General features: G+C 35.8%; 2 protein-coding genes across 3 annotated transcripts; both read right to left on the bottom strand.

Moving 5' to 3' along the window:
- Positions 1-72: 72 nt before the first annotated feature.
- LOC111706688 (uncharacterized) lies at positions 73-4,356 on the bottom strand. Of its 2 annotated transcripts, none has more exons than XM_023479602.1 (7): positions 4,270-4,356; positions 3,754-3,874; positions 2,962-3,044; positions 2,345-2,475; positions 1,270-1,427; positions 746-835; positions 73-302 (listed from the first exon to the last, which is right to left on the bottom strand). In XM_023479602.1, the coding sequence occupies exons 1-7, from the start codon at positions 4,344-4,346 to the stop codon at positions 288-290; spliced, it is 675 nt and encodes a 224-aa protein (XP_023335370.1). In that variant the 5' UTR covers positions 4,347-4,356; the 3' UTR covers positions 73-287. The 2 variants fall into 2 exon arrangements, with proteins under 2 accessions (XP_023335370.1, XP_023335371.1); XM_023479603.1 differs by having other exon boundaries at positions 2,345-2,479; positions 2,966-3,044.
- LOC111706684 (sister chromatid cohesion protein PDS5 homolog B-B) lies at positions 4,352-13,053 on the bottom strand. Its single transcript, XM_023479596.1, has 12 exons — positions 12,951-13,053; positions 12,431-12,496; positions 11,583-11,677; positions 11,217-11,358; positions 10,267-11,094; positions 9,717-10,040; positions 8,283-9,633; positions 7,846-7,944; positions 6,801-6,908; positions 6,129-6,336; positions 5,812-5,938; positions 4,352-5,272 (listed from the first exon to the last, which is right to left on the bottom strand). Exons 1-12 carry the CDS (start codon positions 12,990-12,992, stop codon positions 5,138-5,140), a joined length of 3,525 nt encoding a protein of 1,174 aa, XP_023335364.1. The 5' UTR covers positions 12,993-13,053; the 3' UTR covers positions 4,352-5,137.
- Between the last annotated feature and the right edge of the window lie 1,880 nt (positions 13,054-14,933).

Genomic DNA, 14,933 nt, shown 5'->3' with positions numbered 1-14,933 from the left:
ACATAATCCATAAATTTAATTTATGATCTGTTCCAATCCGACCTTTAAATCTAGTTTAGTTAGGTTCCTTAACGCTCACCAGATTTCGAGTTTCTTTATAATAAATTTTACACTGCAAATACTTTCTTATTTAGTTTCACCTGACAAACTAGGACATTTTTAAAGATAAATGATACTAAGTAAATATGAATAAAATAAATACTAAGATTTTTTAAACTAAAAATTAAAATTTTTGATTTCGAAATGCATAAAATGAGCCCTAAATATGTTTCTGTCTCATTATCCCTCTAAACACGTCGTATCTAAAAAGTAAATGGTTAGAGAATTATTAGAATAATTATCTAAAAATAAAAATTAAAAAGTAGCAGTTTCTGTTTGTCTGTTTTTAATTTGTTTGTTTGGATTTGCCTCAAATGGTTGTTTTTGTAACTAACGGGAAGGTTAATAGTTGAATGAAAAGTTTAAAGTGGAGTAGGTTGTCTTGTATATGGTAAACTTTGTTTCCAGACAGAGCTGGGTTTCAAAGCTAGTGTTATATAAAGCTGTAATAAATGTATTTAAGTCCGTCCTCATGCGTGCCTTTAATTTTGCTGTACTATTGAAGCTTAACTGGGATATTTTTGATTTTTGATTTCGGATCGACAAAAAAACTTGCTTTTTTTGACGACCTAACATCAAGAAGCTATAAATCCTNCCCCCCCCCCCCAACATTGTAACTATTGACGAAAATTAAAGATATAATTACCTCTTTCAACATCTGTATCCCTGTAATACAGATTCCTCCAGCAACAGCTAGAGGTCGGGGCAGCAGCACTGACACAGCTAGCATAGACAACTGAAAGAGATATATATATGTTTTCTTATTGAATGGATTTTCTTAATATTATGAAAATACTTTCAACTAAAATCTCGCGAAATTTACTTTTTTTATCGATTTATTTCAAATTTTAAATCCACATTTTTTCTTGTCAATTTCTTAAAGTGTGTCCGGTCATTAACCTTTCCTTGGGTCAAGTGAGGAGGCCAAGAGATTTGGGCCTTAGTTGTTTAGCCATTTTTTGGATAGCAATAATTATATTATTATATAAATACATATACATATACATATACATATACATATACATATACATATACATATACATATACATATACATATACATATACATATACATATACATATACATATACATATACATATACATATACATATACATATACATATATATATACATATTTAATAATAATAATAATAATAATCTGGATTTTTACCTTAAGAATCTGTTCTGAGGCGGAGTAAACTTGATGCGAAAGAGCCCAACTATTCCTGGACCAAGAAGCAAAATGTTCACAGTTGTTTGTGACAACATTGTAAGCAGTGAAGGAGTGTCTATCCTCACCATTCACCACTTTCATCACTCTTTCAACAACTTAATAATTAAAGTTATGGTCAAGTGACAATTTAATTAGATGGTAGCTTAAAAAAAAAACCCACGATGGTAGCTCTTATATATTCTGATAAATAAAAGCTAGATATCGTCATTATTCTATCTAAAAAACCCACATTGATAGCCCTTAAATATTCTGATAAATAAAAGCTAGATATCGTCAATATTCTATCTAAAAACCCCCAGAATGGTAGCTCTTAATATTCTGATAAATAAAAGCTAGATATCGTCAATATGCTATCTAAAACCCCCACGATGGTAGCCCTTAAATATTCTGATAAATAAAAGCTAGATATCGTCAATATTCTATCTAAATTGAGATATATTCAAGTATGTTTTGGGCTTGTTTTAGCATAAACTTGTATAGAAAAACGAAAAAAAAAACATTCATAACATTAAGGACTATCAAAATTAAATAAAACGCCCTGTATAGTGGTGACGTAAAATCAATGGACTCTTAGAGAAGACTGTCCTATTCACAACGGTACCCCCAAACGATTAGTCAGCGTAAATCAACATTTTTAATTGGGGTTTCTCTATGAAGTGGCTTGCGCATTTCCGCTACAAAAAAAAAGAAAGAAATTGTCAGAAGATTCAGTAAAAGTAACTGTAGACGTAAAATCAAGTGACTCTCCGTTTTTATAGGTGCATGCCTGATTAACGCTTTGTCTCATCAAAAATGTAAAGAAATCAATAATTTTCTCTTTAAAAATCAATTATTTTCATTCTGGACTCTATAATTTTCTTTTTAGAGTTAAACACTTTTAAAGCAAGAACTACGACGATACCTTCCATATAATTAAAAAGATTTCAAGTATACCGATGTGAATCATTAAATTAAAGAAAACTACAAAAAGAACGACAGTGACAGTTCCTTTAAATAACGTGAAGAATAATACCTATTCTGGAGGGGAACGGAGTAACAGTATTATCCATACTGTTATTAATCCTAAGCAGACTCCGTCCCCAAACCTCTCTCAGGGGTTCAAGGCAAACATCTCCAATCCCAAAAGCTCCCTTACTCATACTCCTGGGAATATCTGTATCAGGCTTGATATACACATTATGTCCTTCTCCAAAAGACAATTTATGCTTTAAGGTTTAGATTCCTAATGTTGAGGTTTTTAAGACTAAGATTAGCTATAATGCTAGGGTGCCGAGCACCGCGAATTCTAAAATTGGGAGATTTTCAATTAGCAAATTGTTAAAGTATCTCTATCTGACAGCCTAACACTCGTCGTGTTAATACACACTAGACTTATGTCATTTATTAATAATTTCCGTTCTTAGGCAGCTATTTTTGATTAGTGCTAGGGCTAGATTTCTATGGAATGAAGGTTGCATTGCTTTTATTGTTGTCCTTGTCCTGGTCGTGGTCATAGTTAAGATCAAGATCGTGGTCGTGGTCGTTAATATTATTTGTATTATTTGTATTTATTATTTATTGTTATTAATTTATTAATTGATGCTAATATCATCATTATTATTATTATTATTATTAGCGTAATATGTGTACCTAAAGCTAGCACTAAACCCTCCCATTTTCTCCGGGTTGTCCGTAGGATTGGCTCTGTGCCCAATACAAGGTAACACCACCAACTAGATAAATATTTTAAAATTGTGATGGAAATTGTTCATCAAATACTTTAAAGCATTTGTTACAATATCTTCGATATCTTTTTCTTGTCTGTCTGTATATTTGTGTCCAATAGACGTCAAAACGACTGAACAGATCGAGCCCAAACTATTTGTGTCCACATACAGGGTGTCCCACGAAACATGACAGTTGGTAAATAGTTCAGAATGTCTTCTTCCATAATTTGTTATGTTGTTGGACACCGAAGGCAATAAGAAAAATATTATATGCGAGTCATATTATAGTAAAATTTATTTCAAAGTAAAATATTTTTGAGCAAAAGATTTTTTAACGAATTAAACTGCAAAAAGCCTTTAATACAGTGTATGGAAGACGATGTTCAAAACTATTTACCAACTGTCATGTTTCGTGGGACACCCTGTAGATGATTCAAGAAAGGTTTATGTTTTTTCTAGGAAATAATGTCAGCATAGAGAGAAATCCGCTAAAATTTGTTTTTATTGGAGATCGTTGAAAAAACAGCGACTAAAAAGCAACAGTTGAAAGCTAAATTTGCTACAAAATAGAGGCGCAAGCGTCCTTAAAACCTAGATACATTTTTATTTATGACAGCACATATTTTTACCCATTAGAAAAATATTTCAGTATATTTATTTATTTCCCTTACTGTTATTTTGATTTAATTTGAGAAATGATTTTTCTTGTTCTGACCTGATCATCAATATCCAGTATCTGTTCTCCCATATATATTCCCCAATGACAGTACTTGTCCCTCTTCATCTCCAACCTGTCCCCGACCCTCACCAGACGGAGGAATGCCCCGTAATCTTCTCTGAAATTAACGCATTTAACGCAATCAGTTTAATTTTTAAGTCTAAGCATTTTTACTTTTTGTTGTTAATAAAATACTAAAATATTGCATTTTTATAATGATAACATATTAAAACTTTAAAGCAAAGACCTTAAAATAATTCATATGTAAGCTAATCAATTATTTCATGATTATACTCTCTAAACTCTGTGAACTAATACCATAAAAGTGGACTTAGTCTTAAAAATTAACTGAGTTGGTTCAAACATTAACACTGCTATGATCGACAGCTCCCTGCTCATCAAAAAATTCTATTTAGACAAAAAACAAAGTTTAAATAAAAACGACTTTATCTATTTTATCCGTTTTAACTATTTTCTTAGCCATCAACCGTACTTCAATATAAAACCCCGTACCGTTGGTTAAACCATTCAGAGATGATTCCCTGATTAAACACCCTGGTATCATCTCCCTCTTCTCCTGTTACAACCATTCCTATCTGAAATATTAGTTTAAACCAATCCGGCACAGTTTCAACCTGGTTTACAGCAAATAAACAGAAAATAAAAATATTATAAATATTTACACATGAGATAACTGTTTGAGTTCACCTCGGTTTTTTAATACATTCGAAACATGAAGAAAAATTTTATAAAAAATATTGATCAAATTTTTCTCCGGCATTCATCAAAGTAATCTTTTCTGCATAGATTTGTGACAATTAACAGCATTGGTAAATGTAGTTTATATGTATTTTTAACAAAAAATAAAAAAATAAATACAGGTCCAGTCCCAGGTTTACCAGTCGCACAAGTCTGTTAAACGAATACTTAATTTACACGGTACAGCAAGATCTTTCTGTAGCGGATGAATATTATGTACGTTGTACATTGTACAGTGTACATGCAGTGGTTTAAAGGAATACATTTTTGGTAAGAGTTTTCACTGTTAAAGATATTTCACTGTCCACGGATTTTCGATTTAGTTTTTTAGTTCGGATTGATAATCATAGCTCAGATTTTTTATCTCTTCTTTTTTTCAGGGTTCAATCATAACCGAAGGTTTAGTTATGATCTCCTAGTTAACTTTCAGAATGAGTTCTAGTTTACAGGTGGAGAATGTCTTATTTGTTCAGATTAATCGAAGGGGCTAGTTAGTAGTCTGATCAACTATCCAGGGGATCAGACTAAATCCAAGGTTCGGAGAAAGTTCAGGTTCATGGGTTGGGAAAAGGTTTGAGAAAAAGATCTCTTATCACATTGTAGAAAAATGTCTCTTCTGGAGCTACGTTCTTCCTCGTTTCCGGGGAGGTTCATCTCCTGGTTCAGGGTGGTTTGCTCCGTTCTCCTCTTCTCCGTCCTCATCCCGAGATAGTATAATAGTTGTCTGGTGTCCAACTCCTCCAACCTTCCTCGAGTTCTTAACAATATTTAAGGTTAAAAAACCGTTTGGGCCCATTTTTAAAAAGGTTAAGACAACCTAGCATTGGGAAAGAAAAATATATTTATTCATAGAAAATTTCCATCCTTCAGCATTCTTTTGAACGTAATAAAAATACATAGATTCGAAATACATGGATATACAGTATACACAGTAGCTTTCGTAACTTGTTTCTTACACCAGAACCTTAACACAAACAAAACAAACAAAGCAATTGAGGCTTTGTTTTAAACTCCGATTTTCTAATCCCAATATCTATGCAACCCAATTTCGTTACGACCTTTATTATTGCATCTGTTTAAAATATCAAAGGTTTGCAAAGATATTGAGATTAGAAAATTTGAGTAAGTGGGAAAACCACGATTCCTTCGCTGATTCGTTCATGAACTGCAACTGGTTAAGAAAGTGTAAAAAAGGTTTGATTACGTTTAATTTCCTGTTTTGTCTGCAAATAACAACAATAGTGACCACTTTATAAAAGTGAACCCGACATGGAAACCCAGACCATTACAACTTACCGATATCTGTATCTCTGCAGGAACGTATAGATCCAGGTTCTGATATTTGGGATTCTCCGGGGCCTTGAAATAGTTGGGAGGAATCTTAGGCTCAGCAAGGAAGGATTTCCGCTCAAAGTTTGTTGATCTGAAAACAAACATTATTACAGTTACAAATGGGTCATTTCAACCCTCCTCCCCAGAATCTTACTTTCCCTCCTTAAAATAATATTTTTGATTTGAAACATATTTAGCGAGAAAAAATATTCTATTGTATCTATATGATTTGAATCCCAACAAAGAAACACTGAAGTTGCGCCTAGTAGAACTTTTTTTACCTGGTTGAGATGATTCCCATGGCAAGATCACAAACTGCGTACATCTTGAAATTTGTTGCTTCATCCTCTGGGTTCACAGCGTCACGGTGGTTCTTCATCTTCTGAATCATGTCCTGGTAGAACACGAAGGAATAGTTCTCGTTCTTTGTCATCAAGGGTTCCAGTACAAACCAGAGGGCTTGTCGAATACGCTTCAAATGCTCAACATCTTAAAAAAAAAAAATATAAAAATTCTCCCACCACCGAAGAAGAAATTTTTTTCTTATAATTTCGAAGTTAAACGAAAATACAAAAATCGATATAAAAACTTTGCAAAGTATTTATATCCAATTAACGTCAAAACGACTGAACTGATCGGACCCAAATTTGTCGTGGCAACTCACATGTCCCCAGAGTTGGTCAAAGATTATATTTTTGAAAATGCCAAGAGTAAAAAGAAAAATATGCGAAAATGGCGGCATGAGCCACAACGGTCAGCATCTAAAATTGTTACTAGAAAAGGGGCGCTAATCGCCCTGTGAGGCTAGTTACAAAAACTATTTTTGGAGAATTTCTATATTCCTGAAACCTATTAGAAACATGGAAATTAAATCATCCAACACAAGTTTGAGAAAAACAGTTAATTGAGCGAAATCATCATCATTTAAGTTCATATTCCCAAGACACTGTTACCTTGTGAAGAAGTAAAGTTTTCATCATGCGTTAGAACAGCAACAGCAAATACAAGCATATAATCAGGTAGGATATAGGTAAGATCTATTCCAGGTCGTTCCCCTACTCCTAGAATATAAAGTATATACCAGGGTAGGATATAGGTTAGACCTATTCCAGGTCGTTCCCCTGCACTACACTAGAATATAAAGTATATAAAGTATATACCAGGGAAGGATATGGGTTAGACCTACTCCGGTTAGCTCCCCTGCTCCTAGAATATAAAGTATATCAAGTATATACTAGGGTAGGATATAGGCTAGATCTACTCCGGGTAGCTCCCCTGCTCCTAGAATATAAAGTACACAAGCATATACTAGGGAAGGATATAGGTTAGATCTACTCCGGGTAGCTCCCTTGCTCCTAGAATATAAAGTACACTAGCATATACTAGGGTAGGATGTACTCCGGGTAGCTCCTCTGCTCCAAGAATATAAAGTACACTAGCATATACTAGGATAGGATGTACTCCGGGTAGCTCCCCTGCTCCTAGAATATAAAGTATACTAGCATATACTAGGGAAGGATATAGGTTAGATCTACTCCGGGTAGCTCCCCTGCTCCTAGAATATAAAGTACACTAGTATATACTAGAGGATATAGGTTAGATCTACTCCGGGTAGCTCCCCTGCTCCTAGAATATAAAGTACACTAGTATATACTAGGGTAGGATCTACTCCGGGTAGCTCCCCTGCTCCTAGAATATAAAGTACACTAGCATATACTAGGGTAGGATCTACTCCGGGTAGCTCCCCTGCTCCTAGAATATAAAGTACACTAGCATATACTAGGGAAGGATATAGGTTAGATCTACTCCGGGTAGCTCCCCTTCTGTTAATAACGAAATAATCGTGGTAAATCCTGAACGTGGAATCCCCAGACTGTACTGGGAATGTATATTTTGCATTCATAGATTTAGCAGGGAAAATATTGACGAGATGTAAATAAATATTTGTTTTCTTTAATTTTCTTAATTGGGTAAACTACAAAGGTTTTGATTTCTAACCTGACATTAAAAGAGTTTTTACATAATCTCTTCTCTTGTTTATATCATAGTTCATGTAGTTCTTCGCCAAGGCTCTTAGTTTCTTCTCAGGTTCAAGTCCTGAATATATGGGTTAGTTAGGTCTTATCATTCCAAGATTTCAGTCAGAATAAGATCTTTCAACTTGAAGCGGACCGGATCCGACCGGTGAAAAATGGACCAAGAAAATAAATCTTCCAAATATTTATTATGTCTAATATGGGAGCGGTGAGCAGGGATTTTGAGAGGCAAGGTGACGCAAGTTTTCTTCCTTCTTTCGGATTTTAATTTATTTCCCTTATTTGGTTGATGAACCTTTTGACACTTTTAATTTATCGAAGAAACTAGGTTAAACTAATTAAAATATGGATCAATAAGGAAATGTTATTAATGTTTGTTTGATTAGAGAAAACACTTACCCGCTAAAGCATAAATTCCCATGAAATCCAACGGAAGACATTTGTTTGGTATTCCTCTGTTTAATCCTTTGTGTAGTTTGTAAATAAACTTTTCTCGGACTGCTTGAACCGGATCCTGTGCTAGTTTAGAGAGATGATAGAACTGTTTAGCAGTGATCTGATCTCCTACTCCCTTTTGTTCACAGATCTTCAACATAGCACAGCCAGCACCCAGACGCAGCCAGGATTTCTCCGCAGGGTTGGGTTTCTTCTCCTCCAATAGGTCTCCTCCGCTCTCAATTACAGCTTTCAGCATCCGGAAGGTTTTCTGAGCTGTGACTTCATCAGTTTTCAAACCAAGGAGCCATCTTGACATCATCTTAAATCCTTCAAGTTTACACTGTGTTTCCAAACAAAGATCTTCCATGGGGCACCATTCCTCCGTCCCACCCCGTGGAGCTGTGTGATCTTTCATTACTAACTCTTTTACAATCTTTCTTGACACCAGATTTTTTATCTGAGCTGGAAATTTATCCGGTAGGTAAAAGGCTAGGTGACCCAGAGCAACTATAGCTGTCAGATACAACTTATTCTTCTCTCCGTTGAGGTTTTCCTTGATTTTCTCTAGTACTGCGGAGAAAACTTCCTCTATATTCTCGGTAGTGTTCAGATATAGGCACTTGATGGCCTGCTTTGCCTCCTTCGGAGTTCCTAGACCAATAAACTGGAGACAAATCTTTTTCAGTTTTTCATGCAAGTCCGGGAACTTTTCATTGATTGGTTTATGTTTTCCGATAAATGAGAGAATATTGAGAAGCAGAGGAGCTACAAACTCCTTAGTTGAAGAGAACAGAGTAAAGAAACTCTTTATTATATCCCTGGACACATAGTGGGTCGGGAACACGAAGCTTAGAACGAAGAGAAGGCGAAGTCCCTTCTCTCCAGCAGTATCAGGGTCCACGCCAAGCTCGTTTATAACATCACCGTCATTTAACGCTTCACCGACGACCTTCACAAGCGCACGGATCGATTCCTGATCAATCATGACAGAGGAGATACGCTCTAACAATTGCTTAACTGTGTTATAGTACAGATTGGTCATTATAGGAGAACCAAGCTTCTTTAGTATTAAAGTTGTGGCGTCATAGGAATCCTTACAGCTCACTCCAGGTTCACAAATCTTCTCCATTAGTTTCAGCATGGTCTCATCGGACGCCATGTGCTGGGAGAGTTTCTTGATAAACTCTAGACCCTTCACAGGTTCAGGTAGATGCTTGGAGATACTGTTGTTCTTCAGAGCAATCGCTTTGTTTCTTTCCTCGGACGGAGCAAGCTTCTGAAGAGCAATGAGCTCAGAAACTGATTTTCGAACCTAAACACAAAGTGTCAAATCTTATTTATCGGTTAGAAAATTTTAGAAGAAAATGTCCTTCAATAATTTGTAATATGGCAAACCTGCATCTGATGTTTTTGTATTTCTATAAATGCTTTACTGGCATTCTCGTCTATAGTAGCAAAGAGTAGGAAGAGTTTTTTCATCCTTTCCTCAGTATCCATATTGAAGGGAACAAGACGTGTGTTGAGTAACCGTTCTACGAGTAACCTATCCTCTATCCCTGGCATATAGTATCCATGGAGGATCTTATCCTTGATCCACTTCACAGCGTTCTTGGTGGCCTCTGGCACACCGTTAGGATTAGACAGGTGTTTAAAGTAGATCATTGCTAGCCCAGCCATTGCCTCCTTACGTATCTTAAACTTCTTGTCCAGAGTTCTCTCCTGGTTCATCATTTTTTAAATCAAAATCTCAAAGACCCAATGTCTTAAATCAAAATCATTAAACGCTTGTCTACTTGTTTATAACTCTCTTGTAAGGCCTCATATTGAATATGGAATTATCACTCGGGGAGGGGTTAAAAACTCTAAACTGTGTGTAGGGGTGTGTATTTTCAAGAAAAGTTAATCTAGGATCTATAACAAAATAAATCTTATTAAAAAAGAATTCCTTGACAAAGTTGAGAAGATCCTCAGATCTGGAAACCACATCGAAATCTTTCTTAGCTGTCGTCACGATGGCAATCACAACTTCATATCGAACCGATTCCTCGGAGTCGTGTTGTCGAGCTTTCAGGGTTTCCGTGATATCATCTATCAGCTCTGGATGGTTGGTTAGAAAGTGCATGGTGTACTGAACACACTTGGTTCTGATCCCTACACTGATATCGTTAAACCGTCCAAGGAAAGCCTGCCATAGAGCCCTGTGTCTACTTGCCAAGGTGGAACCTAGCTCACTAAACATCCTCGCAAGCAGAGATACACTTCCCATCCTCTCCATCTCATCTGTAGACTTGAGTTTGAACTCAAGCTGGGGAAGAACTGCTAGGAGTACACTCGGACAGATATGATTTAACTCATAAATCAGTTCGTAACCCTTGTTTCTAATATTCAGTTTATCATCAGTTTTCCCCAGAATTAGAACATGGTTGAAGAACTGCTGAATATAAGGTTCTAGAGCATCACTAGTCTTGTTCACCAGTTCCTTTGCCAAATCATACGCGTACTTTCTCTGGGTCTTCACGGGCTCCACTATGTTCAGGAGTATAATGTCCAGCAACTCGTTGGAGATAAAATCCGACTCTGTGACCAGGGGACATAGTACATCAAGGATAAAACTTTTCACTTTCCCTGAATGTTCATCATTGACAATTTTGAACATGAGTGTGAACAAGGCGACACAGATCTCGTTAAAATCATCCAGATCAAAGCACATATTGAAGGACTTGGCGAAGGCCAGGTTCTCCAGGAGATAAAAATATCTCTTAAATGCAGGATCCTGGAGATTAAATATTCGTCTTTTATTATAAAATTATTGTTATTTAATTATAAAGCAGTGGCATTATTTACTAAAGGGGGAAACAATACTTTTAGAAAAACTAAAAAAAAAGAGAATATTTCCTTTGGATCTCTGAGTCCTCCAAGCTGACGAATGAGGAAGAGGAAAATTGTTTTAATCTGTTGAGGTTCCTTGTATGGAGCATCAGGAGCAAATATCCGGAGAATGTCTGCGATACAGCACGCAACCAACAACTGAACGTCCCTACATTTAAATACATACAATTAATATCTAATGAAAAATTCCAATATTACTGCATTTAATCCGTTCCATTAGGATGAAGATACAGATTAGAATCCGTTCTCTTTAAGAAGAGGTCGAACCAAAAAAATAATTAGATCATCAAAAATAGATCGTGTATTTGAGTAGACTTTTAGCCATTAGGGCCTAAAAACAAAAGAATTTGATTCGATGGGATTAAAATATACCTGGAAGGATTGTTTATGAAGTATTCATCTGTAATATGTAGTGCTAGAGGAGTGTAGGCATTGTGAGTGGTTTCGTCGTCTGATTGCATCATTTGCTGAATAGATAGAACAATATATATTACACTATTACAGATTACACATTTAAAGATGTGTAATTCAGACAAATTTAGTCGTTCATAGCTTTTGGGGAGTTTTATTTTTAAACTAATACTAAGTGCTAACTGAAAAAGCTTTTATCTTCAAAAAATCGTTATATTCACATAATCCAGACTCAGTGATTGGTCCCTTGTACATCATAGAGATCTACACATTATTCCACTGCCAATGGACCAGAATTATCCTATCAATGCACACAAATTCTTGACCACTATCATGTTGAAGAAACGCACAAAATATTTAATTATGGATGTACAAAAAATGGTTCATAACTGTGGTTAAAATAAACATATCATCAAGTCTTAGGTTGATACGTTGATAGTTTCTCCGCCAAGGTGCTGCATCATGCAAGAATGAAGCGGCGGGTCAGGCCATTATTTATTCTTCTGGATCCATGGCTGCATTTCTATGATTGCTCATTATAACTGTTTATAAAGGCATATATGGCCATGGACCCCTTTACTGAAAGGGTTTCGAAAATAATTATCTACAGCGAGGAACATCATTAAATGAACGTGAAATTCATGTATTGTTTCAAGGTTAGGTTACGAATATTGCTCGGCCGAGCACCGCGGCTTTAAGTAGTCCTCGACCATGTATTTTTTTAATAAAGGGGGGGGGTCCAAAATCCTTTTCTAATTAAAGTTACGAGCCAGGGAGCCAAGTTCAGAAAAATCAGTTGAAATATAAACCTGAAATGAGCTAGCGAGTTGTTTGAGCCGGCGAACCAGTTCATCAGCTCCAATATCATCGTTTATCTGAACACAAAAATGAAAATTAAGATTTACATTTTATATAAAACTTAGTCAAAAAGTTCACAAGGACTAAACTTGAAATTAAAAAATAGTTGTTTGAATGTTAAAACTCTTTCTTTCAAACTTTTTATTGAAACAATAAAGGTACAGATCTGAGAAAATTGTGTAATAATGATAAAAAACACACGAATATTCATTTATATATATATATACAAAAATGCTTCTCGCAGTTTACTCTCTAATTTAAGGTATGGAATTTAAACTAGTAAAGACTTGACAACTCTGAGATCTGGAATAAGATCCTACATGAAATGAAAAAGGATCTCTCTTTTTGAATATAATAGAAAATAGAAAAAGACTTCTCGTCTAGGGTAAAAAAAAAAAATAAAAAAAAAGACTTCTCGTCTAACGTTAAAACAGAATCAAGATACAATAGCCCTACAAAAAATAGTCTTACCTCTTTACACCCTGGAGGGTAAGTTAGGGTTACCAACGACATTTGGAAGTTTCGATTCGTTACTTACATTTATAATGTCAATCTGAAATTAAAAATAATGCATTTCTTGTGCCAAGGTAATCAGCTTCAAATTCAAGGTAATGCTACTTTTGCCCCACAGCATTTCCGTCCTACAGTACTTCCGTCCTACGATACTTCGGACCTACGCAACATCGGACCTAAGACAGCTGTAGGCCGGATGTACATTCTATTTTGTTCATCCGACCTTAGCAGGAACTGCAGATATTTTCAGAATGTATTTGACAGTGCTACCGGAAGGATCAATGTTCCGGATCCGGTTCCACACAAATTTAAGTAGGTTAGATGCACACTTTTAGTAAATTGGATGCACAACTTAAATAAGTCGGATGCACAACTTTAGCAGCTGTCAGATGCACAACTTTAGTAGGTCGGATCTACAACTTTAGAAGGTCGGATGCACAACTTTTGTTGGTCGGATTTTCAAAAATGACCAAGTGGGGTTATGGGTGACATGGAAACGCCTCAACACGGAAAGGAAACGCCTCAACACGGAAATGTCTCAAAAAACGGACTCATAAAACTAATTTAATGTCGTCTTCTAACATTAAACAAATTTAACAATTATTTTACCATTAATTTAGGGTAAGTTAGGTTGCGCCGCAGGCTACGAAGGGGGCCGAGCGCTGTGGCTAGGATAGCTATAAGGGGGCCGAGCGCTGAGACTAGGACAGGCTAGGGGGCCGTGCGCTATACGGCTAGAACAGGCTAGGAGACCGAGCGCTGCGGCCATGGCTGTGAAAATCAGTAGAATATAGTCTTTTTAATTTTAAGTTGAGAGAAGACGACATTAAATTAATTTTATGATTCTGTTTTTTTGAGGCATTTCCGTGTTGAGTCGTTTCCGTGTTGAGGCGTTTCCATGTCACCCAAATTATTGTCTTAACCTAACCTAACCCTAAAATAATAATAAATTTGCTGAAAATGAGTGATCATGTACAAAATTGATAGGAGGGGGGTCCAAAAATCGTTCTCTAGGACGGACCCGACAATTCCTTAGTCTTTGTCATTGTCAAGTGTTACTTGGGCTCAGCTTGAGAAGCACGGATCGACCATCCAAAAATCTAAACATGTAGTGGACGTAGTATGAAAACATTGTAAGCAATTCTCTCCTTAATAGACTTCAACTACCGCCGCTCTCCTGAATTGAATTGCTGAGGTGAATCAAATCCCTCTGAAAACTACGCGAAAACTGTGTGAAATTATCAATAAACGCTTGTATCCAGCAGTCAATTTCAACTTTTTACTAATTACATGAAAACAGCTAAGAAATTCCGTCCTCCTCTTGCAAACGCCTTTAAGACATTGACAAAAAGTTTGTTTCTTTTTCCACTGAATTGATTGCGAAGTCAAAATTGGCTACTTATTTGAATAAAAAATATGACATCATCAATGATTTATGGCGACACGTCTGTTTGTTGTAACTAAGATGGCAACTCGCCTAATTTAATAAATTGGGACACGCATACATAATTTAGTTAAATATTTATGGCGACCCGCCTTTTGATGTAACATATGCTAACCTGGCGACACGACGTCTACTTTTTTATTAACTATTTGTAAAGGCGACACGCCTGGATCTTTGCTATCGTCAGTCATTAAAATAAATTCCGCCCTCCTCTTGCAAACGCTTATTAGATACTGACAATATGCAATTTGTTTCTTTTCCCACTGAATTAATTGCGAAGTCAAGTTTAGCTAAAGAATTCGTATAAACTTAACATTTATCTGCGCGAAGAAATGAAATGTTGCCGCTGATGTTTTTTATGGAGGCGCCAAATATATTATAAGACGACCTTTAGAAATTAAAACTTAAAAATCGCGACCCTTTTAATTTTGTTTAAAGAGTTTATTGAACTTAACTTTAAGTTCAATATTCAAAATAAAATCGGTACTTATGCAGTA

Source organism: Eurytemora carolleeae, unplaced genomic scaffold, assembly GCF_000591075.1.
Source record: "Eurytemora carolleeae unplaced genomic scaffold, Eaff_2.0 scaffold747, whole genome shotgun sequence".
NCBI lineage: Eukaryota > Metazoa > Arthropoda > Copepoda > Calanoida > Temoridae > Eurytemora > Eurytemora carolleeae.
This window is presented reverse-complemented; position numbering and strand designations above follow the sequence as displayed.